The following is a 27,920-nucleotide window of genomic DNA, read 5'->3' as shown; positions in this document are numbered from 1 at the left end:
GGGATGAGAAGCATATGAAAATGTCACGTTAGGTTTGAGAATACCACATTGAGTTTGGGATGTTAGATGTTAGATGTTACATGTTACGTTTATGTTTTGAATTTTAAATTTCCAATCATATAGATATGATCGCAATCCTATGGTAACATTGGATTTCCCTTATATGGTATTGTCATTAACCAAGTTATTTTGAATTTCAGAAACATATGAGAGTGTCACGATGGGTTTGGGAATGTCGCATTGGGTTTGAGATATTACATGTTACATTTACGTTTTGAATTTCAAATTTGCAACCATATATAGATCACAATCTGTGATAACATTGAATTTCTCATATATGGTATTACCATTAATTAGGTTATTTTGAATTTTAAATTTCTAACCAATAGATATAATCACAATCTATAATAATATTGGATTTCTCATATATAGTATTATCATTAATCAGGTTATTAATTAATTAAAATTGGGGGTAGATGTATCCACAAGAAAACCACACGACCAATTGGGTTATAAGTTTTTTCATAAGATCATATCTTGTATTTTTCAAATAGGACTTATAAATTATTTACCCTAGATTTTTCTTTAGTTATAATCAAAATAATAATTACAATAGGTTATAACTGAATACTACTTGAGGTATAATCAAAGACACTTTCGATTATAATTAAAATAATAATCACAAAACATCACAGTAACTAAATTAGAACTAAAATAGTCAATAAAGACAAAATATAATAAAATAGTTAATAATGGCCTCGTTTGGGAAGTGGCTATTTTAGTAGGCTATTTGGTTTTTTGGCTATTTTAGTAGGCTATTTTAGTTTTTGTGTTTGGGAAGATGAGATGAATTTTATTTGAGTTGTTGTATTAAAAAATGTGTTGAAATGATGCTTGAAATTAAAATGACAAATTTATCCCTAAAAAAATATTTTTTTAAATTGCTATCGAGGGGTAAAATTATAAAATGCTCATTGATGGAACAAGTGACAAATACACTGCCGCTGTGCAGTACTATATATATATATATATTTTTTTTTTTGAAAAAGCTAGCCATTTGTGGCTTTTTGGCTAAAAATTTTTTGTAGGCTATAATAGCCTCTTTAGGCGGTTCCCAAACAGCGCCAATATAAAATATCACATTTAAATCATAATAATTTTATTTTTTTTCTTATAACTATCAAATCAACTATCATGTTAAATTTAACTTTTTAAGTTAAATTAAAATAATTAAAAAATAAAAAATCAACTAAAATAAATCTTTCCAAGCGACGCTGTAAAAAGTCCCATTTAGCACTCCAAAGGGACGATGGAAGGAAAGCTTGCTTCTAAAAAGTTTAAGGTGACATGACATGACTAGTTCAACATTCAAATTTGAAGGCCATGAATTCTAATAGAGAGGCCACCATCTCACGCACCACTATCACCCTATGAGCTTTGAATGTATATATAAATAAGTGGTGTTTTGAAAAGTTAGTAAAAAATTAATTTTTTAATTTTTTTTAGTAGTTTTTTTTGACAAAAAGTTGGATTATTTTGAATAAAAAAATTAATTTTTTTGATTAAAAAAAATTAAAAAATTAAAAAATTGACTTTTTTGACGATTTTCCAAAAGAGCCCTACATGAGAGCCGACCATCTCAAACAAAATTAATTAAATAAATGAATAAATAAATACAATCAAACTTCACTACGCATAGGACTTGACACAAGTAACCGAGGGGGTGTTTGTTATGAAGGATTAGACTATGAGATTGGATAATTAGTTCGGATGGATTAATAATTTGTTGTTTGGTATTAAATTTTTGCTTCAGAAGTTGTGCAGTCGTAATTGTTGACTTTTGGTGAATAGTATTAACTTTTTAACTTTTTGAGTAACTTTTTAACTTTTTTACAAGTTGCCAAACATGACCTAATAATCCTTTCGGACTATTAATCCTATATTTGTTGGCTTATTGTATCTGGGAAGGGGGGGGGGTTGGGACAAAATTTGTGGGATGAGTTATCCCATGCGATTAGCCAATGAATTACATTTTTGACCCGCAGTATTTCAGCCAGTGAATTACATTCTTGACCCGCAGTATTTCATATCTCTTTCTTCATCTTTTGTCCGTTTTGCTTTCACAACAGCTTCATCTTTTGCCCAAGGGAATTTCTTGCATCTGTGTTGTATTTTTATTTTTATTTAATACGTTCTTCCCTTGTGACAGACAAAACAAATTAACTTTACTCTCATCTCAAAGATTTGGAAAATTATTTAGTAGTGCTGGAAAATTATTTAGTAGTCATAAAATTTAAAAAACTTAATTACAAATTAAAATAAATTTATGTAATATTTATTAATATTCTATTTATTTAATTTTTTAAAAGTTCAATTAAAAAAATTAAATAAAATTTATAATTCAGATTTAATATTCTTATTATTTAGTAAATAATTCAAAAGGGTAAAATAGTCTTTTGAACATTTATCTTTCTCTATAATATCCCAAACAAATATGGGATTCAATAGAATAGTTCAATTCAAACATCTAATCTCATGACTAAACATACATAGGATACAAATCTAGTCCAACCAAATAGTCCAGGGACAATGCATCTCAAGACTAACAGTCCGATGGATTGCAATCTCCCCTTATCCAGTCCGTCCAAACAAACATGCTCTCTGAGGGTTATCCCATTTGATCCCAAAAAATAAAAATAAAAATAAAAATAAAAACAAAAATAAAAATAAAAATAGTACAGGTAATGTTAAGTACAAAAAAAAAATAAAAAATAATATACATACAAAAATTCAATGCGTCACCCAAACATATTTTTGTGCGGTCTTCTTCACACTTAAAATAAATTTAAATCATACATATATATATATATATATATATTTTATACATTTAGTATTTTTATTCTCGATAAGGTAATTTTAGTTGGGCAGTTTATGTGGAAGGAAACAGATTGTCTCGAGTCTGTTTGATCGACCAGTTCACAAAATTCATCACGAGTTGTACTTTGATGATATTATATCTATTCATTTTGTAAGTTTTACATGTAGACTGTTCATGAAAAAAATCACTTTTCAAACAAGTAAATAACAACTATAAATTTAAAAATAGACTGTTCTTTTTTTAGAATAAACATAATGAAATAAATGTATTACAATTAATTGATTAATTTTGATTTTTTTTTTCAAAAAATCTACACCACTTATAAAATAAACGAATTGAATCATCAAACTAAAACTTGGTATGTACCCCTTGAGCCCAACTCTAGGGCAGTTCTAAAGTTCCATAACAAAACATTCAAAATTTGTAATAAATGGCTAAGATTTATTCATTCTGTAGTCCCATGTCAACAAGTTGAGTAATGTTAGAAACCTAAAAAATTCAATCAAAATTTCTACCAAAAGTCTAACATTGGTGTAAAATTTTAGAACTTTTAGTAGAATTTTTGGGGTTTTTAATATTTTTGTAACAAGTTTAAACATATGTAATAGATCTAAAAATCTGGACAATTTTCTAAACACTTTTCTAAATACTTTCTCGTAATCTTACAAAGATGATTTAATGGTGGTTTGTAATCTTACTATGATGATTTAATGGAGTTTTAAATCTTAAATTAGCCTAAAACCACTCAATTGATTGGCCTATGAAAATTCGTTTTTCAAATATTAAGAATGTGTTTGAAGTGTAAATTTAACCAATAATTTGAAAAATGAAAGAGAAAATATGTGTAAAATATAAGTGAAGTGTAATTATGTTTCACCTAATTTTTTTTTTCTTTTCATTTTCTTTTGTAAGAGCACTGCATCAGTCTCAACAAATTTTGAGTCAAATTATAACTCGAAATTCACTTTTGTATTTTAGCTAGCCTCCTTTTTATGTACACACTCCATCAAACTCTATCCTAAAATTCTATTTCATTAAAATATTATGAACAAGTAAGCATAAACAAATCAGATATAATTTTTCAAAATAATTACATACTCATAAAAAAAATTTTAACTTTAATAATAAAATTTATCATTAATTGTTTTTTTCTACCAAAAATATATCAATTTTTCATTTTTTCTTATTTTTTCATGGTTAGCAGTGCTATAGTACGTCGTTAGAAGTAACTAGCAACTGTAGTTCCACATTAAATTACCGAACATGGAGCCAGGCTGTTGAAACAAATTTTCTTCTATTTTACTCGTTATCTCCACTAAAAATAAGGTTTAATAAGATTGATGAGGATGCTTTAAATTCATACTCCAAATAAAAGACTTTTAATTTTTAATTGTTCATGGTGTGGTCTCCATTGACTATGTTTTAAAACTTCTCTCCTCCCTATGTCGACAGTTTGAAAATCAATTCAAGTGCTTGTAAATAACGTTCAAAACAAAAGTGCCTATAAATAAATCAGTTAGACCTTCACTATGCATTCAAAGTCTTGTACTACGACTATAATTTACCTTTCATAATACATAATTGCACATCGAATTTTAATGTTTAATTAACAAATAAACTCAATGAACTACGAAAATAATATGCTTGATTCATTTGACCAATAATTCTAGTTAATTAACCAACTTTTACCCTAAAAATGATGTATAAAGGTGTACATTTAAAATTAGAATTTTGTAAGCCAAATCCAAAATAAAACTTATCCACATATTTTAATTTTGGATAAAAAATTAAATATTTTTTTTGATGATGTAAAACAACTATTATTTAATAGATCAAGTTTATCATGAAAGCATCTATACCCCGGTGGTGCTATACGCACAAATTGATATGCTAATTAGTGTACCAACATATATCATGACATTGTCATTTCAAAATTATGACCCCTCTTATTCTACAAATGACAAAGACTCAAAACCTTTAAAAATATATCACATCATTTGTTAATACACTAATTGGTATTCCAATTAGTACCCCGCAAAAAAAAAAAACCTGCCTATCATTATAAACCTCTAATTTACATATTCGGCCATTTAAAAATTTGTATGTCAATTTTTTTAAAAGGCATGTCAAATAAACATCTGTAAATTTGACATTTTTAAGAAAAATACTTCAATTGATATGTCAAATTTATTATTTTTACTTTAATCTTTTTTTAAACTATTTTTATAGTTCCATACTATTAAAATAATAAAAATAAAGAATTTGACATCTTCTTTTTGCTATATCAAATTTGGTATTGCTCAAGACACGTTAATTGCTAACTCACTTTTGCAAATTTGGGTAGAGCACAATTGGATGCCCAATTTTAGTTATCAAATGTACTACCTCATAAATATTAATTCAGGTGGAGATACTCTTACACTATGTTTGGTTGGAAAATTTAGAAAGGGATTAGGAAATGAAAAAGAAAAATATAGGTCAAATATAAATAAAATATACCAATATTTTATTTAATTTCACACACTTTTTTCCTTTCGTTTTCCAAATCTCTCTCTAAACCCCCCAACCATTATTTTTTACCCCCATCAAATCCAAGTAAAAAATTAATTAAAGCTTAATTTAATATAGAATATAGCAATCCTTATTACTCTCTTTCTATTTTCCATCAAATTTGAGTAAAAAAACAGTTCAAAACCTCCAATCCTTACTATTTTTTAATCAGAACTTTTTAAAAATTTCTAAGGTTAGTTTAAAAATCTGTTTTAACCATTTAAAGAAAAAAAAAATCTTCAATTCTTACTTTAAAAAACAAATTAAATTTGAATAAAAATATCACTAATACAAATTTAGTGAAAAATTTATGCGAAATGATTGTAGCTCATTCCTTCCTCTTTTAAAAATTTAAAACAAAAAAAAATCATATTTGAGTAAAAATATCACTATTAAAAATTTGATGAAAATTTTAATTCCTTCTTGATTTGGTAAAAAAAATTGTTTATTCCTTAATTTAGGTCTCGTTTGTCAACTATACATTTTAGTTAAAAATTCAAAAAGTCACTATAAGTTGTCATATCACTCTCTCTACTTTTCTGCACATCTTTTCGTAAAAAGTCAAAAAATTATTGCACGCTCGCAAGTTTGATAAAATAATTGAAACTTATTTTTGGTTCTTTATTTATTAAATTGAAATTTGATATATAAAAAAATAAAAAATAAAAAAAAATTGGTGAAAGATTTTGAGATATTCTTAGAACGTCTCTAACACTTACTCATTTCTTTCATCAAACTTAAATTTAATGAAAAAATGTCCAGTTTTGGTGCTCTAATTATAACATCAAGCTAATATCAAATTGATAATGTCTTAAATTTTTTATCAAATTAAGGATGCCTGGAACATTTCCTTAAATTTATAGGTGATTGTTAGGTCGGATGTCTATTCGAACATTATCCCGGACATCTTCTTGAATAATCTCTTCCTTGCAAAATTGTCTTGCAGGTTGTGATCAATTTACACCAAATTGGTCGACCAACTGGACATCTGCCCGATCGTCCTCCTGGTCGATTGGTGCTTTGATAAAAAAAAAAATTTCTCAAATTTAATAAGAAAATAAATAAATAAATAAACATTAGAGATGTTCTTAGAAATTAGTACTAATGAAAATCTTCCATTATTATCCTCGAGTCCTTATCATCATTATGTAGTGTGAGCTACATAATAATGTATTGGGGAAATATCAAATTACTATGACAATAAATAAATTATTGTCCTAGAGATGAAATTTTTTTTATAGTGTAACTTTGACATACAATAAAGACCACCATGCACACATAAGATTTGGATCATCCACAGAGTAAAATTGCATCACTATAAAAATGCAAATAATCTTTAATTGTATTTGATATTTCCCCTAATGTATTTTCCAATTTTCATGATTAACATTAGATTTAGATGTTTGGCTTAGTAGTTATGTAACCATTTTTTGTAGTGTGAAATCTTAGATTCAATAAAGAAAAAATTAATATCTTTTGTAGTGAAAGATTGCATATAATTAGTAGTGATTGTTAAGCTTGAACTTAGACTATACAATTGCCCAAGCAATTATGGAAAGGGTTCTTAGGTGCCAAAGTGAGTGAAATTTCAAATTTGAGTCTATGAAGAGATGTTGATCTGAATTGTAATATAACTATTAACATACTAACTGCAATCTTGTGGAAAAAAAAAACAAAACAAAACTTTGTTGTGTTTGGCTTTGTTAATCAAAAAATTATTGACTAATTTGTTTGATAATATAAATGTTTCTCATATTCTCCTACCGTTTAATAAAAAATTCTCATATCTGTAATTATTCTTTTATTGTTTAACCAAAAATTTGTTGACTTTCTAGGAACTTCATACCCTATAAAAAAATAGTGATAATAATATTTTTACAATTCTAAACCACAGATTACAACAATAAGTATTTTATCTTGGAAAAAAAAAGAAAAAGAAGTCACGCTATAAATTACATAAATTTACAAATATTTTATGGTCGATACCTCTACATGTGCATAACTCTTTTTTTATTTTTTATTTTTTTTATTTTTAAAGTTATCTCCTAGGATTGAGTTATCACGTTGTTTGGTTCTAATTTCTTAAATTTAATTTTATAAAAAATTAATTTTTTAATTTTTTATATTTTAAATAAAATTTTTAATATTTTTTGTAATTTTTATTTTACTTTTTAAATAAAGTTAATATAAATAAAATTAAAAAAATATAATATTTATAAAAAAAATTTAAAAATTCACTAAATATAAAAAATATAAAATATATAAAAATTCAATACATTTTTGTGTTCTTATTTATTTATTATTTTTTTTATAAATATATTTAAATTAAATATATCTAAAAACTAAAAATTATTTAAAATATTAAAAAATTTATGAAAAATAAAAAACTCAATTTTTATAAAATGAAATTCAACAGATTAGAAATAAAGAAAGTGATATTCAAACTTACAAATATTATAACTTCCCTATGATATACACCCATTGTTCATTGGTTGTGAGTCCACTTCGGACTCACTTCGGTAATCGGTGTTCATTGGTTGGGAGTCCAGTTCGAGCTCACTCCGGTGATCATAATTATTCGAAGTAATCACTCACTTCGTGATTGTAATTATTCATCTTCCAACATAGATTATTCATGTTAAAAAATAATAATAATCAAACATCAAAAATTATATAAATGAATCACATTTATTTTATAAGAAAAAAATAGACACTATGTGATTTTTATTTTTTTAAATGATTCAATTCTGCGGTGACAGGAATCTAATGTCTAAAATAATCTAATATTTTAAAGGAATAATCTACTCAATACTAACAGATAAACATGTCAAGATGAGCCCAAATTGGGTCACGAACCTCCAACGGTAGTAGGCATTTTAACTATCTAAATATTACTATAAAATATATATTTTATTTTGCCTATCAACTGTTTTATGTTTTTACTCCAACCATACCCTTTAGTTTAGCCATTTATCCAAATGCTATTAATTTTATAGAATGCTACGTCAACAACAAAGATGGAGGGAAATGATCATAATGATTGAATACATTTTGCCTAGCGTTGAAGGCTAACTACATGTAGCTAGTGAATATGAGTTGAGCAAAAATGCCTAATCATATGCCTAGTGCATTGGAATTGAAAAAAGTGAATCACACTAGGTATTTTAACTAACAAGTATTATATGTCTAGCGCATTGGAGATGCACATAGTGCACTTGGAAGCTTATTTCATCCCAAAACAAATTCTTAATTGACTCCATAAAAACCAAATCCAAATCCAAATTGAGTGTTGGTTTAATTAGCATGAATCACATCATGATACCTAGGATCTTTTTGGTAGAATTGTGGGAAAGTGCTTATAGCTTATGCCTAAACAGCTTATAGCTTATAACTATGAACATAAGCTGATTTCTGACTTATAAATTAAGCATCTTCTGTCCCACTCAAAGAATAAGTTGATTTCTGACTTCCAAAAAGTTATAAGTTAAAAACTATAAACTAAACCAAACACATCAAAATAACTTAAATTAAGCTAAAAACTGAAATAAGTAACTTTTAAACTGCACCAAACAGGCACATAATGCAATACACAATGCAAGGATGTTACCACACAAACAAAAGCCTTGCTTATCAATCTCACTCTCTACTCCATATATGTGATTCTTTTCCGCTAAATCCAAAAAAAAAAAAAAAAATGTATATATTTTTATATTACATCGGATCAATTAACGTACAACTCGATTAATTCTAAAATCTATTGATCAAATCTTTCGCATCAGTCAAATCTTTATGCGTGAGCCCAAAATCAATCAAGTGCAAGACCAACAAACATCCCCAAAAAACCACATTAAAGTTAACACAACTACCCCGATTTCCGATTTCCATACCACACATGAAGGATTCACCTCAGAAACATAAACACACACACAAAAAAAAAAATAAAAAATAAAAAAATTAAGGTACACAAACCTAAATTGAGTACCAAACATGTCCAAATAAAACCCGACCGGCTATTAAGCGCCCGGCGCCGCATCCTTGACCCTACTATGCAAATACCCGCCGTACACTCTCGCATAGTCCTTCACGTGGTTGGCCGTGTCGGCAATCCGGTTCCTGGCATAGTCGACCTGATCCGACCCGGGTGGGTGAAACCCGCGAAAGTAGCGGTACATCCAGGACATAACCGCCATGGTGACCATGCCGAAGCCGCAAAGGGATAAGAATCCGGCGACTGCGACGAAGATGACGGTGACGAGCGGGACCCATATGGGGCTCGTAATGAAGAGCAGTGGAGTGAAGAAGATGAGGCCGAGGAAAGTGACGGTGACGGTGACTCCTGTGAGGAAGAGGAGTATAGCTCCGGAGATAAGGAGGGTTAAGAAGCCAATGAGTCTGGTTGAGTTTGGTGAATTTTCATGGAGTCTTCGAAGAAATGCAGTGTGGTCGTTGGTGGTGGTGGTGGGTCTTGTGGGTCTCTGGGTTTGGGTGGAGCCGCCTTGCCGATCAGCCATTGTTGAGAGAGAGAGAGAGAGAGAGAGAGAGGGGTTTGATTGATTGATGAAGATGAAGATGAAGATGAAGAAGAAGGGTGAGGAAGGGGGTGACACGTGTGTGGAGACATGCAAAGGGTACACGTGGGGGTTGGAGTTGTTGGAGGCTTTGGACTTCCCTATGCATATGCATATGCTGTGGGGAACTCTTGACTTTTTCTGTGGGCTGGGGTTTGAGAATTATTTGGGTGAAGCACAGACCACAACCTTTTTTTTTTTTTTTTTGTATTTAGCCCATTATTATTTAGGTTTAAAAATTAAATTTATTTTTTAAATTTAATAATATAATAATTAATTAAAATATTTAAGATATATTTATATATATATTCTCTAATTATTAGTGGAGTTATCTTACCCATCTGATAAAGGAAAAATAATATGGTGATTTTAAGACAAATTTATTTATTAGTTAAGGGATTGTTTTGCATCCTCTATATTAGTATATTTTTTTTTATCTTTTTATTTTTTTAAATCATTATCTCTCTATTTTTTAAGTATATTTTTTCATAAAAAAATAAAACATACACTTATTTAGGAAAAAATTACTCATAAATCCCATTTGGAGAAAAGTTATTTCATTTAGTCCTAAAAGTTTTCTTTCAAACCAATTAGTCATTTTTATTTTGGGTATGTTGCATTTCCATAATTTGGGGTTTGAAATTTTACTTATTTGCCCTTATGTGTGATTTTGTTTGAATTTTTTTCTAATGTTGGGTATGCGTGGGTAAGGTAATTTTTTACGTTTCTATTTATTTATTTATTTTTGTGGGAGATTAGGTAGAGTGATTTGTAGGTGGATGATGTTACTCCGTTTGTGGTGTTATTGGTGTGATGTTTGTTCTTTTTTGTGGTGTTTGTCCTTATTGTAACATTGACATTAATTAACATTCAAATATAATACTAATGTAACACATAAAAAAACTCATTACTGTACTTTCCCAAACGTAACACTCCAATATAATACTAAAAAAAAAATTCCTTAGTATAACACTCTGAAGTAACACACAAAATTTTTTTTTTATTGTAACACTCTAATGTAACACACACAAAAATTCTTAGCGTATTTTTTTCCAAACGTAATACTCTAATATAACACACAAAAAAACTCCTTAATGCAACACTCTAATATAACACACAAAAACTCTTTAGTGTAACATTCTAATGTAACATACAAAAAAAATTTCTTGATGTACTTTTTTCAAATATAACACTCTAAAAAAACTTCTTAATGTAACACACAAAAACTTCTTAACATTCTAATGTAACACCAAAAAAAAAAAAAAAATCCCTTAATATACTTTTTTCAAACGTAACACTTCAATATAACATCTCAAAAAAAAAATCTTAGTGTAACAGTTTAATGTAATATACAAAAAAATTCTTTGGTGTACTTTTCCCAAACGTAACGCTCCAATGTAACACAAAAAAAAAAAAAAAACCTTCTTAGTGTACTTTTCATAAACGTAACACTCCAATGTAACACTAAAAAAAAATATGAGATTCTTCAAACCATTCCGAAAAGAGTACAAATATTCCTTAATAAGTTTTGAACAAATGTATGATTTTAAACTATGAGTATTACATTTGAAAAAAGTACACTAAGAAATTTTTTAAAATTTTTTGTGTTTCATTGGAGTATGTTACATCGGAGTGTTACGTTTGGGGTTACACTAATTGAAGTATTACGTTTGGAAAAAGTACACTAAGTATTTATTTATTTATTTTTTACATTGGAGAGTTACGTTTGGAAAAAGTACACCAAATAAATTTTTCTTTTTTTTTTTGAGTGTTACGTTGTCACGTTTGGAAAAAGTACACCAATGAATTTTTTAGTATGTTATATTGGAGTGTTATATTAGAGTTTAGGTTTCTATTCGTAATGTGTGAAAATCTAAAACTTCTATAATACAAATTGTCCAAATGTGTAATTTTACATTTTGAGAAAATCATTTTTATCCCTAAAAAATTAAACCCAAACATGTAAGTGACTACCCTTTTATGTAATTTCCACTTTAATGGGACCTTTTGGTTTATAAGAAAAAAGGGAGGACTAAACCGTTCATAATATCACATTTTGAGATTTATTGGTGCTTCACACAAAAAAATTTCTTATTATAACACTCTAATGTAACACACAAAAAAATTCTTATCGTATTTTTTTCCAAACATAATACTCTAATATAACACACAAAACAACTCCTTAATGCAACACTCTAATATAACACACAAAAACTCCTTAGTGTAACACTCTAATGTAACATACAAAAAAAATTTCTTGATATACTTTTTTCAAATATAACACTCTAAAAAAACCCCTTAATGTAATACACAAAAACTTCTTAGTGTAACATTCTAATGTAACATAAAAAAAAAACTCCTTAATGTACTTTTTTCCAAACGTAACATTTCAATATAACATTTTAAAAAAAATTCTTAGTGTAACAGTTTAATGTAATACACAAAAAAACTCTTTGGTGTACTTTTTCCAAACGTAGCGCTCCAATGTAACACAAAAAAAAAAAAACCCTTCTTAGTGTACTTTTCATAAACGTAACACTAAAAAAAAATGTGAGATTCTCCAAACCATTCCGAAAAGAGTACAAATATTCCTTAATAAGTTTTGAACAAATGTATAATTTTAAACTATGAGTATTACATTTGAAAAAAGTACACTAATAAATTTTTTAAAATTTTTTTGTGTTACATTAGAGTATGTTACATTGGAGTGTTACGTTTGGGGTTACACTAATTGAAGTATTACGTTTGGAAAAAGTACACTAAGTATTTATTTATTTTTTTTTTTTTTTACATTGGAGAGTTACGTTTGGAAAAAGTACACCAAATAATTTTTATTTTTATTTTTTTTGTTTTGAGTGTTACGTTGTCACGTTTGGAAAAAGTACACCAATGAGTTTTTTAGTATGTTACATTAAAGTGTTACATTATTGGAGTGTTACATTAGAGTTTAGGTTTCTGTTCGTAATGTGTGAAAATCTAAAACTTCTATAATACAAATTATCCAAATGTGTAATTTTACATTTTGAAAAAATCACTTTTATTCCTAAAAAATTAAACCCAAATATGTAAGTGACTACCCTTTTATGTAATTTCTATTTTAATGAGATCTTTTGGTTTATAAGAAAAAAAAAAGGACTAAACCGTTCATAATATCACATTTTAAGATTTATTATTACTTTATCCCTTATTTAGATTATTTTAAACAACCTTTCAATTTATAAGACCGAATACTTGCTAAAATTTTAAAAATTTAATAAATATAAGTGATAAATGATAGGAAACTCCGAGACTAAAAAAAAAAAAAAAAAAAAAAAAAAAAAAAAAAAAAAGTAATCATTCCTGATAAAGATGCTCTCCATTTACAATAAATAAACAATTCTTTAATATTTTTTTCTTTTGGTCTAGGGCCGCAAACGAATCGAGCTAAGTTGAGTTGGAGCTCGGCTCATTTACTTATCGAGTTCGTTTAATGAGTTCATGCTCAGCTTAATAAGAAACTGGGCTCAAACTCGGCTCAGCTCGTTAATATTAAGAAAACTCGAGCTCAGCTCGGCTCAACTCGATAAATTTTTTAAAAATATTATTTATATATATTTATATATTATTTAATATATAAATAATATATTTATTATATAATTTAAATAAAGATAAACGAGCCGAGTTTAATGAGTCGAGTTTATGCAAGTTCGAGCCCAAGCTCGGTTCGTTTACTAAACGAATCGAGTTGAGTCGAGCTGAGCCGAGCCCTTAACGAGCTGGGCCGAGCTTATTCATGAACAGTTCAGTTCATTTGCAGCCCTACCTTGTCCATGGGAAATGATTAGATGAAATTGGCGGGAATTAATCAACCATGAAAAGTGGTGGGATTAAAATTGAAATAAAAATAAAACAAAACAAAACAAAATTCATTGATGACTTACTTCGTCAATTTTTTTTTTTTTTTCACAGGGTTTTAAATAGCGGAATCAAAAGACGAGTCGAGTAAAAATATACAATAATGATAGAGTTCTAATTTTGAAACTCTAAAGAGAGCTCTAATGATGTAGCAAGAGAAAAAAAAAAAAAATACACAAAAACAAAGGCATACACATCACATCACATGTGAGCCTCACTCTTTACCACATCACTAGAGTTCTCTGTAGAGCTCCAAAATTAGAGTTCTCAATCTTTATTTAAAAATATAATACCAAAAAGTTTGAGTTTCTCTCAAATTTAAACTTTAAACTTGAAAGAATTTGAAGAGTTTATGGGTTCACTACAGGTTCTATTTTGGTGATTCGAATAATTTATTTTGTATGACTCTCCAGGTGTATCATCTATTAAGAAAATTAGATTAATTTGATAATTGTAGTATTTTTATTTTATCTTGTTTGTTTCTAAAAAATAAATAATTTACTTTTAAAAATATACTTATTATATATTTTTATAAATAATCACAATAAAATAAAAATATTATAATATATATTTTTTTTTTTTTTTTTTTTTTTTTTTTTTTTTTTTTCACATTTGGTATACACTAAGGTTTGGATGACTGAAACAACAATCGTGGTGCTCTTGAGATTCTGTCAAGTTGAAAGAAACCCGACCACCTTATTGTATTTGAGGCCATTGTGGCGATGTCATTATCAACACTCTTGGGCCAATCTGGGCCTGGGGGAGTCACTGCAGCCTGCAGGCATCAATCATCTCAGAAATGTGATCCGTGAGGAAGACAACCCAGCCCAATAGTGAGCAATGACTGCACTTCGTTTGTATAGATAATTTCAAAATTATATAGAGTAGTCTCTAATTTTTTAAACTATAGAATACTCTTCTTAAAGTAACAATTCTGGATCCGTTCCTGTCTACAAAGCATGTTGACTTTTTTAATGCCTATAATTATGGATGAACCCAACTTCTGTATCAATAATGATTCATCTTACTAAAACTAGAGCTCTAATTGAGCTTTAGTGATGTGGAATATCAAAAAAAAAAAAAACAAAAAAACACACAAGGCCAAAACATCACATCAGATGGGATCCACACATACATTAGAGCTCATTTTCTAGAGCTTCCAAACATTTTCCCTTCTATATTTCAACTTGAACCAGAATAAATGGGCAAACAGTTACCCAATTAGTCATTTGTGTCAGTTCGATCAATTCAATAATATCTGTTAAGAAATTAAACAAAAATTAAGAACAAAATATCAAAGACAAAATTAACTCTAGATGTGCAATGACTGTAATATCCTTGGTTATGTTTGTTTAGCTCCATAGGATAGAGGAGATTAGGAGTACGGTATGATTGAATGGGGATATTATTAGTATGGTAGTATTAGATTGGAGATGCAGGATAAAAAGGGTTTGTTTGTACACCACTTGATTAGTAATGCTATAGATAGTATTAATATATAAAATTAATATTTTTTAAGTTTTAGTATTTGTTTAATATTATAATTATTTTGTTATTCTAAAAAATATAATTTTTACTTAAAAATCATTTAAAATTTCACTAATCCCCTCACTCAATTTCTAATCCCAATGATCTTATGGCTTTATTAGTCCTACCACATGGGGGGATTACTAGTCCAAAGGGATAGATAATCCCCTCACTCATGTCCCTAACCAAATACTCTTTAGATGGGTTCCACGGTCTAGGGGTGGGCGCAGGTCGGTTCCGGCCACGGAATCTCCAATCCGCCATCCATCCGCTAAATTGACAGATTGGAGAAAATTAATCTGCATTTGTCCGTGAATTTGGTAGATGTGGATTGAACAGATTGGCGGATGGAGGCGGATCGGTTTGAAAATTTTATAAATTGTCAACATAATTTAACTAGTGCACTTCCTTAAAAAAAAAAAAAATATTACAGTCAATGACTTAAAAAAATGTTATAATTACTGCACGTATCATCCAAAAAAAGAAAGCTTGAAACTTTAGAATATTACAATTATTGAATGTCTCATCCACATATTACAATCACATTATGCCTCATCCGCATAAAGTATTACAATCTATGATTCTTAAAATATAAAAACAATTCAAACCATCAAAACCCTGAACAGAGTAGTAGTAGAGATTGTTTGGTTTGTATTTGAGAAACATGTTTTGAGATAAAAAGTACGAAAATTTATTTAGTTTGAATTTTTTTCAAAAGATGTTTTGAAAAATTATTTTGAGAGAGAGTTTTGGAAAAAGTAATTGATTTGATGTGTATGAGAGAGAGATTTGTTTGGAAAATTTATAAACCAAACAAGTTTTGGAAAAAATTTTGAAAAAATTTGTTTGGTTTGATTACTTTTGAAAACTTATTTGTAGAGAATTTTTCTCAAATTTTTTTGAGAAACACAAACCAAACAAGGCCTGATGTATGTCTTTATATTGTTACATCTATATCTGTTTTTGAAAACAAAAATCAACCAGCATATTTCATCTTTTTATTTGTTATTTTTAGAGTTAGATTTAAAAATCAAAAAATATATCCAAGTTGAAAACTCTTTTTGAACAGAATATATTCAACAAAATATTTAAACTCTTTTTCAATTGAAAACACAAATAGAAAATTTAAATAAATTGAAAATACTAAAGTCTTACAAATTAATAAGGGTGCTCGCGGTTTGACGGTTCGGTTGTGGTCAAAGGAACCTCAAATCCGCCATCCATCCAAAACTAGGCGGATTGAAAAAAATCAATCCGCAACCATCCGCTCGTCATCACGCATTCGTCCAAAATCAGACGAATCAGTTCAGTTCGGTCGATTTGAACAAATCGGTATATCCACTACTTACCTGTCACGACCCAACCCTGCCTCTATAAGTTTAGCATCGTAACCGGCCAGTAATCATGGGATTACCGAAGGCCTCTGAGACAAATTAACATAATAATAAGGGCTAGCTGAAGCAAATAACAAATATACCACGTCCATTGAGCTGTGCAGACTTATATGAGATAGAAAAATTTTAAACTTTTTATATACATATGAACATATCATCCCTACGTCATTATATGTATACAGATTAGACAAAAAGGGACTTAGCTCTATTTACAAAATATATAAGACTAGTCTAACCAGTCAAGAAAACAAAACTCAAATTTTAAATCACATAGCCATAGTCACTTGACATATCCGGAACCTCCACGGGAGGCACATAGGTTGGCTGACAAAAACAGATTCCAGATAGATGCCTCGAAGCCTGGTCACGCACCTATTCACCTACATACATAAATAATACAGTGAGCTAGAACCCAGTGAATAATAACAGAGCAAAATATTTTAATGAATGATATCCATCACAGAGTCAGAAATCAGAGTTTATATCAAAAACATATTCTCATCGGAAACAAAGTCTTTTGCATATTCAGATTTCAAATCAGAAATAGATTCAGATACATGTTCATATTTATATTCATATTTTGCATAAGATCATACGTGGTGCATCCATTAGCTATCATATCGACTTGGTCCTGAGACCCACATGTATAGTCGGTACCGACGACCATAAAGGTCCATATCTTGCGCGCAAGTAGTCATGTTATTGTTACCCCCAGGCGAGGGCCACGTGAATATAGGCCTCGGTATTGTTACCCCTTGGCAAAGGCCACGTGAATATAAGCCACAGTATTGTTACCCCTGGGCGAGGGCTACGTGCATATTAGCCACGGTATTGTTACTCCTGGGCGAGAGCTACGTGAACTAAGGGTGCCATAAATACATTTCAGAAAATTGGATATTCATTCATAATTCATAAAATAGTATTTCAGAAAACAGATCGTTTCATATCAGTCAGAAAATACTTGAAGTTAAACACAACTTTACAGAGTCATTACTCACAGTGTTCTGGTGCTTGATTCGACCCTGCATTTGACCCTACATAATTCATAACACATTGGGTCATATTACAATTCATTTCATTCTTTAACTTGTTTAACATTCTTAGGCTCCTTTCATGTTTTTTAATTCATCTGCAATGTTCAATGCATGTCTAAGAGTGTTTTAAAATGAAAGAGAACGGAAAAGGAAGCATAAAACTTCTTTTCAAAATTTTTGAAACAGGGCCCTTCGCTCGAGCGGACCCCTTTGGTCTGGAAAGGTACTGGTTGCTTGCAATTTACGCTTGAGCGAGATTTTTGACGCTCAAGCGAGGAGTCTAGTAAAACAGGGTACGCTTGAGTGAGACTTTCCACGCTCGAGCGGACGTGTTGAATTCTGAATTTTTCTAGATTATGTTTGAGCTTCAAAACTTGATTTCAACCATTGTAATTAATATCATAAGACTCATACCATATAACTTTTAACATGAATATAAGGGCTAATTTCACAAGATTTGAATCTCAAATTTACAGAAATCCATCTTATAAACTCGAATCATATCAAACTCACTTCATAACCTCAAGGCTCATGCAAATTAATTTTCATATCATTTTTAAATATACACGCATGTGAAATATAGGTTTCATTTTCAACTTAAATAGTACAATTGATGATCACTTCATGAAATTCAACATTATCATGCTTGCGTGTGCCAAATAACATTCAATTCATTATAAAATGCATATTTGTAATCAAATATGCAAACTTATGACAATCCCTTACATGCATGCACATACAAACTTCAAATTCAACAAATTTAACTCAATTCATGTTCTTCGTATCAAGCCCAACTCCAAGCTCACAAATTCTAAAACTTAAATTGAGTTTTCAAAATAATTTCAAGACTTGGGTTCATACATGGCTTATCTAAAAACATACAATTCTTAAATAATCAAGATAATATGATCAATTTTAAATCATTTACATCAAAACTCTTTTAATTTAAACATTGAACTCATTTGTTCATAAATTCATAATTTTCCCAAAGCTTAGTTTTTATTTCATCAAAACATGAAATCAATTCCAAGAAATCTATGATGCATGTAGATTTACATCTCATATATATATCAAGGTTTCCAAACCCTAGCTCAATTGAAGAATTATAATTATTTCCATATTGATTAACCTTAACCATGTTCATTAATTAATTCCTTAATTTCTCCAAATTACATGCATGTAAAAATAAGGCTCAGATTCATATAAGATATTCAAAATCAAACTCAAAATAATTAATTTCTAAGTTAATTTTCATAATTATGAACCTAACTCATTTTCTTGCTAATTTATTTTTTGTTTATATAAAATTGACTTCAAAATCCTTTTCTATCTTCCTTCAAGACATGAAATTAAAATTATAAACTTCTTAGATAGTCTTTTGCATGTATGAAATTAAGATCAAAACAATATTTTCAAATCATAATTTTATTTCTTGAATTGTTCTAATTTAGGTTTTTATTCCTTTTCTTCATATCAAACTTAATTTAAGGTCATAAACCTTTAAATCATGAATTAACGTCTAGAATCTTGGAAACCCACGATGCATGTAAGGTTAGACTTCAAATTTATGAAGGATGACAAGGATCAAACTCAAATATTGAATTACAACATCAATTTCTTAATTATTAAACCTAACTCAAAATTTCTTCATTCTTTTCCTTGATGATACTTTCGTTATTGGATGCTCCAAATGGAACGGGTCGGAATGATCTACGCTTCCCAAGCCGTTGTCCGAGGGTTGGACCTGCAGGGAATACCTGCAAAAGAGTTCAACGGAGAACGGGGAGTCCCCCAGCGAACCCTCCGACGAGCAAGTTAGACAGGTGAGGGTGATGGAGATGTAGGAAAAGGATGGAGATAGATAACTAAACCTTTTCTTCGTCTTAGGAGCCTGCTTATATCTTTTGCTCATCATTTCCTTGTCCACTTCGGGCTGTCACGTTGGCCAAAAGTCTATGTTTTAGCTTGCCTTGTCCATGGTGTGGCCATTCTGTTCCGACGTGAAGGGTTATCGTAATAAATGCTGCAGGGAAGCTCATTAATGACTGATGTGTGGTGCAATAACTCTGCAGGATCTTTGTCTGCTGATGTGGCTGGCTCTTTACTTGCCAAGTGTTTAGATGTTATTAGTGCTTGGTGTGACGTTGGGCTTCAAGAATATTGAGAATCATGGACTGGGCCTTAAATGGTGGGCCATGTCCTTTATGGGCCCACCCATGTCATTCCTAATTCTTTCTATTTCCATGAAATTAAACCCATTTACTTCTTGATTTTGGTTGTTAAGTAATCAATCTATAAGGATTAAGCTTGAATTTCTTACCTAAACTCTTGAATTTGATGAATCTTTGATAAATTCTTGAACTCCCCTTTAATTCCACACCTTTTCCAACTTCGCCTTCCTTATTTCTTCTTCTTCTTAAACTCTTGAGTTGGATTTCCAGCAGCTAGCTGTCTCTCTGGTCCTCCTCTTTCTCTCTCTTGATCCTTTTTGCTTCCATTGCATTCCTATTCAACATATATATTGAGTTCACCATTTTTTTTTTTTTCATTGACTCTAAAACTCACCAGCGCACACACACCTTTGTCTCCACATTACACGTGTATACACACACTTGTATAACTAGAATTCTCAGCACACCCACACAGGTTTCTCTCTACACCCACACACTCACAATTTTAGATTCCTTCTTAATTTAATTCATGAATAAGATTAGCTTAGTTTAAATAACACTTAGTCTTAATAAATCTTAATTAACACATAATTAAATTAATTACAACTAATCATAATCTCACATAATTTAATTAATTTAATTTGACTTCCATTAGAGCTCAATTAATTATATTTAAATTTATGAGTCTAAGTCAAATTTTTAATCAAACTCCCAAAGGCTCTAAACATCAGATTAAATTTCCATTATCAATTTTGATTCCTCAAATTATTAAGGTCTTTAATTTCAGATTAAACTTCAAAATCTTTGTTCTATAAATTACATATTAAACTAAGCGCCTCATAAATAAATTTAATTCATATTAATCTTAATTCTTAATCCTCATAACTTAATTAACTCCAATTCGGACCCAATTGATCAAACCTGAATTTATAAATCTGAATCGAATATTTAATTGAACTCCCATATGGTCCGTTACTCGAAATTAAAATAATTCAATTCACCATTTGTACTGTCTGCAGCCATTTAGGCTTTCAATTTCTAATTCCAAAATAAATCATCAATAGAATCACATACGAATCAGTCTCCATAATTTTCATAAATCTCAGATTAAATTAGAATAATTGGCAATTAAAATCCAAATCTCCTTAATTAATTAAGTGCTAATCATTTTACGTGATGGGGTCGTTACAGCCCTACCGCAGACTATTAGTCCAATCCCTTTTTCTAAAGAGCTAAACAAACATGACATTAAGCAATAAGTCCTATGCATTTTTTGTTATTTTCTTTTTCTCTTTTCTCTCATACATATAATTTATAATTTATAACATTAATTCAATTAAATCAAAATCCATAATTATTTTTTGTATTTCCTAACTTTTAATCTAATTTTAATTTAATTATATTTTAGATTACAATTAATCCTTGATCCTTAGTTATTTATTGTAATTTCGAACATCTTAATCTGATTTTACTTTTAATTATATTTTAAATCAATCCTTAATTATTATTTATTTTATATTTTAGATCAATGCTTAATTATATTTTAATTATGTTAATTTTAAGTAACTTCTTAATCTAATTTTACGTTTGGAAAAGATGGGGTAAAATTGTCTTTTGATATGTTAATTTTAACTTTTTTTTTTTTTTTTAAAGAAAACCAAATATACTCCAAAAGATAGTGTGTGGTACACCTTTCATTAGTTTAAATGGAAAACTAACAGCGAAACTTTAGTCAAAAGCACATAGATTTCTAACTATATTTTAACCATAAGGGTTAAAATACCCCAGTTTCAAATGGGGGCAAAATTCTCCAACTTCAAACCAGGATAAAATGAATTTTGCCCCCATTTGATGTTCATTCATAATTCATAATATATGTATGTTCATTCATAATTCATTCATATATATATGTTCATTCATAATTCATGTGAATAAATTTGCCACAGCCTACTAAAACAGCATAAAATGCCAGTCAAATATTTCAATCCATCAATTGGCATTGTGGGAGAGGTTCAGCTCTATCATTTGCGAATTAATGAATGGCTGTTTTTTAGTAGTACTTTTTTTCCTCAACCATTTTTTTTCTTTTTTTTTTCAAAGAATGAATGTTCCAAGGGTATACATGTGCCTGACATATATACCCCTTGCTCTTTGTGAACAAATACAATGATATATGATCACTGCATCTATCTTTACAAACCAAACCAGAAACTTGTGATTATGAACAGCTCTATATTGTGTCAATGGCACTTTTTTCGTGTGCATGTCGTGTGAGAAAAACTAAAAACTAATGCCCAGCTCAAACATCCAAGCCCTAGGCTACAAAGATCTAGTGTAACCTGAATTTTGCTCATTCGAAGATGAAAACTATAGTCTGCTTTCAATGATTCCTCTTTCTTCTAGTCTTCCTTGATCTCCATATAATTGCAGAAGGGTTTGGACATATTTGGTATGGGATTTTCTGTGGTGGTACATCCGGGATGCTGCAATATATCATTTGTGGAATTGGATAGTTAGAAGTCTACAATATACAAATTCGAATAAAAAAATGTCTATCCGTCTATTCTATCACTCTTAACCACATGATCTAATGAAAAATCAGATCGTATGGCAATAAATGCATGGGACAAGAGGCAGGCACATGTTTGGGGACAAAGGATTCTGTGCCCATGTTTTTTATTCTTTTTTTTAAGGCTAAAATCTATTATTAAAAGTAAAGCTAGATGGAATATGAAATGTGCATTCATCTAATGGTTATATGGGGTTATGCAGATTCCCATATTGTGGTAATCTTCATTATTGAGCATGTAATTCTAAAGATTAGGTACTTTCAAAGCTAAAACAAAAGAGCAATTGTGTAAATTAATAACACATACAAAGATATATAAATATAGTTGGCCTTTGTTTCATTGTCAATAAGATAAAAGACTTTTACCAAGTGGCATGAAATAACCTAACAACGGAAGTCATAAACATAGATTAATAATGCATTGTTAACTTTGGTTGATATCAAACATAAACAATATGAACATAATGGTATATCATATATGTATACGATATTCATCTGATGAGGACATCTTGGTCATTTCGCATGTGATCACCGGGGAAAAACAGAGTCAAAACTTCTCTCCACAACCACCTCTTTTCACGCAAATTGAGGATGGTATTCCCACAAAGTTAGGTGTGGAGAGAAATTTAACGGTTATATTTAAAAGCACCCGAACTTATAGGGAGGTTTTTCCAGGTCAAAAAAAAAATTCATACAGGGAGGAAAAGACACGTTAACTATGGAAAAGTAAAGGGAGCAGGTAAATATGTAGAAGTGGATGGAAAATTCAAAAGAAAATCTCACCTTAACTCAGCAGCAATTTCAACCTGAGAGAAGTCCATGTTGGTTGAACTGTCTTCTGGTACTCTAATATTAGCATCCATTGTTGTCAATGGTGTTGTTGGATGCTTGATGGCAAGAACCTTGCAATTAAATTTGCTAGCAATATTGTTGTGGGCCATGGCCAACCTATGATCCAACACCACACACACACACACACACACACACAAAAAAAAAAAAAGAAAAAAGAACAAAAAAGGGAAGTGTTTTGAGTTCCACTGCCAATTATTACTCCTAGTTCCTATTTTGTATCATTCTGGCAATAATAGTGAAAAGTTCTCTAGGGTCACTGCACTAAATTCTGTGTGTAAGGCTAAAGGCCAAATTGTCAAATGAATGCCCATATGAATATATATTAGGCATGGACCCTCCCTCATAAATAATTGTCCACTGAATGCTTTTTGACTTTGGATAAATTACATTTTTCATCTTTATAATTTCACATACATTTTATTTGATTTCAATTTTGAACAATGTCAACTCTAGATTTCAAATTCCTATTTCATTTTCGTCTTTCCGTTCAAATTACCATCAAAAGTTTCACATGTACTCCTCATGTCAAGAGTTGTAATGTCTAAATTGGACGAAATGAACTGAATTGAACTTAAGATATAAAATTAGCAGTGTTCAAATTGAAACATTCTACAGAGATGAAAAGTATAATTAATCCTCGATTTAACTAGTGATTTGAACAATAAATGTATAAAAAACAAACATAATTTACAAATTTTATTTATAAATTGATGTGGCTTATTACCAATCTTCAACTTGGAGCTTGCATGGCCACATCTCCACAGCCATTTTGATATCATATGTATGTGGTCCAACAATGTTAATCAATTTTTAAAAATTTAGTCTGTGTTCTTTTGGCATGTTGTAGCTTTTCTCTTAGAAATTTTTATAGTGCCTTTATTCATGGTCAAATCACCAGACAGTCTGGTTATCCAACTCTTCTGCCATTACAAACATGCCACGTGCCTTGTCATTGTGCATGTCTAATGACCAACATTTCATTATATATACTAAGGGAAGCATGTTCAAGGGAAGTGATTGTCCAAACATGTCTTCAAATTAATTAATCTATTTTAGTTTTTCCAATAGATTAAAAATATAAAACATTAATCATCCCAACTATACAAAACTTACTACTTAACCACTCTAGCTAACATTTAACTGAAAAAACAGAAAAAAAGAAAAATACCTACACAAAATTAAATAAAAAATTATAAAATATATGTCAACATAACGAGGCTCAAATTTAATGAAATTGCAAATGCGTAACGATATTTCTAATGTGTCCCACTATTTCACTATATCCAATATCTTAAAAATTTTATATAATTTAATTCTACCAACAATGATTTTGGTACAAATAAAAAAAAAAATGATTTTACTCTATAAAATTTTACCCATCAATTCAGTGATAAATAGGACAATATTTTTGATAAGTAAAATCAACACCACTAATAAATCGGACCAAATCATTTTGGTTTTTATATTGTTTTATTTATTACAAATCAACAGATGAATTTGTTCTTTTAAAAATTGGGTTTTTTTAGTTAGGCTTCTTTTTTTTTTATAATTTTTTTAATCTTACAGTGAATTTTTTTTAAAAAAATTATATCAAAATTTCTTCCCAAACACCACCATGTGAGTTGGGTTGAGTTATGTCTAAATTAGTCACTAATAGACAAAATAGGTAAAAAATAATTAATAAAATAAAATATCATATTTAAACTATAATTATTTCAATTTTTTTATAACAAAAATAAATAAATAAAACTAAAAAAATTTAATCCTAAATTTAAAAAGTTTCAACTCCAAAAAAAACTAAAAGAAAAATTTTACTAAACGACAATTAAAGGGTTGTTTAGGATGACCTAAATAAGTGTACTTTTTATTTTTTTACGAAAAGATGTGCAGAAAAGTAGAGAGGTGATGTGATGAAAAAAAGATAAAAAAATAAAAAGATGAATTATTTTGTATATGCCAAACTTGGCCTAAATATACGGTGGTGCTATATGTATCAATTAATATACACACTAGTGTACCAATACTAGTTATGATATTATTATTGACCCCACTCATTAATCACACAACAAATATTAAAAATCTCTTAAATTATGTCACATCAACAATTAATATACTAATTAATACATATAGCATTATTTTTAATAATAGTATAGTGCACGCCATAAAAAATTCCACGTGGAGGAGCAATGGCAGTTAACCAAATGCCTGCCTGGCTGGTGCCTAATTGTGAATTTACCAGAAAACCCCCCATAAACATGGCGTTGACCACCATTGAAGCCTAGCTTGCTTGCTTGATCAATCCAAGCACATTCAATGCTCTAATCACTAACCAATTGATTGATTGATCCTAGTATTGTTAATATATTCAATACATTGTATTGTATTAAAATTCCTTAACTAATTAATTAAACTTACTTGTAAAGAAAGCTCTGATCGTGAAGCCCAACAACAAGCGTGGAAGCTCCAATTTCTCTCACTACCGTCGCAATCGTCCCTCCTTCCAAATCACCTTCTCTCACTACAATCTCGATCTTCGCCTGCAACAAACCCTAACACATTCATATATATATATATATATATTTATAAATAGAATCGATTTGAATCATTCTAACCAAGTCATTGAAGAAGAAGAAGAAGATTAAAAAAAATGTATATACGTTGGGGAAATTGTTGCAAATGTCTTTGAAAGAGAGAGCTAATTGAAAGCCTTTCAATCTATGGAGTCTGAGCTTGTTCCTGTTTCGAGATCTCGTTGTAGGGAATACATGGAGGAGAGTGATTACATCGTCATGGCGAATGAGGTTGTGGAGTGCCCATTGGAGTGCTGTTCTCGCCGCTTCTACGTCTTCTACTACCACTACGATTTTCCTCACATCCATTCCTCAACCTCAGCGCCGCCGCCCTTTCCTTCTCTCTCTCTAGGATTTTCTCTCTCTAGAGTTTTGAGGAGAGAGTGGGAGTTTGGAGGCTGTGACATATACCATGTATGATTTGATCAATCATGCTTTTTGAATGATTAATCATATCATACAATTGTTTGGTTTTCTTATGGCCGGCCCTCTCTTTCTCTCTCTAGACTTTACCAGATTGGGTTGGTGAGATATTACAAAATAAAAATAGACTGCGGTATTATTTGGTATCTTTTTTATAAATGTGTGTGTGTGTGTGTTTTTTTTTTTTTAAGTTTTATCTTTTTATTTTTACACATTTTTTTTTGTAAAATTTTAAAAAATATATTTATTTAGATCATCTCAAACATTTTTTGAGAGACAATGTTATGTACCTTTCTATAAGGCTTGTTTGGAAAGTTGGATTTAGATTAACATAGTCAATAAAAAATAAATTAAAATAATTAATAAGACAAAATGTCACATTCAAATTATAATTATTTCATTTTTTCTCTCATAATCATCAAATCAACAATAAAAAATAATTATTATTATAAACACAACTTTTTTAACGGGATTTTTATTGATAAATTCATTCTAGAGTTGTTATAACTCATTAGGTCCACTAAAGAATATTATAACCTAATTAGTCCCATAAACTTTTCTGGATATTCCATAAGGTCCATTTTTCTAATTTAATATAATTTCTTGGACTATTTTGCCCCTGTATATATATATGTACAGTGTTAATACGTAATAGGTGTCTGTTTCTTCGCTCATAAAGTTTGGCAGTTTCTATTTTACGCTTTTCATCATCAATCCAATTCCGAGAGATACGTTTATGTTTTGCATGCTCGTTGCAAGGATTGGTTGTGCCAAGGTTTTATCCTTGCTGTTGGAGTCTGGTTCTGTGGTTTGCGAGTGAAGACGACGAAGAGGAGGGTGTTCGGTTGTTACATTTGCCGGATTATAACTAGTTCAAATCAGTTTTTTTCAACTTTCTGTACGATTGTAGGATTGCATGATCAATGTTAGTATCAATTTGGTTATGAATACATGTTCAGTTTATGATTTCATTCGTATAATGGATCAGATGCTCTGTTTTTGGATTTATATGGATTGAATGCTCTGTTTTTTCAATTATATGCATTTTACGTGGTTATGTGGAGGGGAGTTCATTCGTATTATGTGAAGATTGTGTAGTTCTCATTTGACTTCGATGCATGCGTAATGAGGCTCTGTGTGGATGATTTGATTATCAGTATATATATCAATGTGAATCTGCACATTTTGTGAATGTGGAATATGTGAAGAATGTGGATGTTCTCATTTTAAATTGATGTTTGCTTAATGAGGCTCTGTGAAGATTGTTAATATTATGTGAAGATTGTTAATGTTCTCATTTTACTTTGATGCTTGCTTAATGTTAACATCTTGTTAATATCAATGTGAATGTTTACATCATCATAAATTGATGTGAATGTTCACATCATTATGCACTGATGTGAATGTTTACATCATCATACACTGATGTGAATGTTCACATCATTATATTATGTGAAGATTGTTGATGTTGTCATTGGACTTTGATGTTT

The 27,920-nt window shown here is 29.6% G+C and overlaps 2 protein-coding genes across 5 annotated transcripts; both read right to left on the bottom strand.

Annotated features, from left to right (window-relative positions):
- Positions 1–9,106: 9,106 nt before the first annotated feature.
- LOC114257991 (oleosin G) lies at positions 9,107–10,182 on the bottom strand. Its single transcript, XM_028197823.2, has one exon. The coding sequence runs from the start codon at positions 9,937–9,939 to the stop codon at positions 9,442–9,444; it is 498 nt and encodes a 165-aa protein (XP_028053624.2). The 5' UTR covers positions 9,940–10,182; the 3' UTR covers positions 9,107–9,441.
- Positions 10,183–16,922: 6,740 nt separating this feature from the next.
- Positions 16,923–26,560, bottom strand: LOC114257946 (Adenine nucleotide alpha hydrolases-like superfamily protein). 4 transcript variants are annotated; one of them, XM_082909953.1, is made up of 5 exons: positions 26,095–26,560; positions 25,853–25,974; positions 23,369–23,533; positions 22,356–22,499; positions 16,923–17,191 (listed from the first exon to the last, which is right to left on the bottom strand). In XM_082909953.1, exons 1-4 carry the CDS (start codon positions 26,314–26,316, stop codon positions 22,397–22,399), a joined length of 612 nt encoding a protein of 203 aa, XP_082766079.1. In that variant the 5' UTR covers positions 26,317–26,560; the 3' UTR covers positions 16,923–17,191; positions 22,356–22,396. The 4 variants fall into 4 exon arrangements, with proteins under 4 accessions (XP_082766079.1, XP_082766082.1, XP_082766080.1 ...); XM_082909956.1 differs by lacking the exon at positions 16,923–17,191 and adding an exon at positions 17,815–17,845; XM_082909954.1 differs by lacking the exon at positions 16,923–17,191 and adding an exon at positions 20,271–20,350.
- Positions 26,561–27,920: the final 1,360 nt, after the last annotated feature.

This window comes from Camellia sinensis, chromosome 15 (assembly GCF_055761805.1).
Source record: "Camellia sinensis isolate YWXY chromosome 15, ASM5576180v1, whole genome shotgun sequence".
Lineage (NCBI taxonomy): Eukaryota > Viridiplantae > Streptophyta > Magnoliopsida > Ericales > Theaceae > Camellia > Camellia sinensis.
Note: the sequence above shows the minus strand (reverse complement) of the source record. Positions and strands in the feature narration are given on the sequence as shown.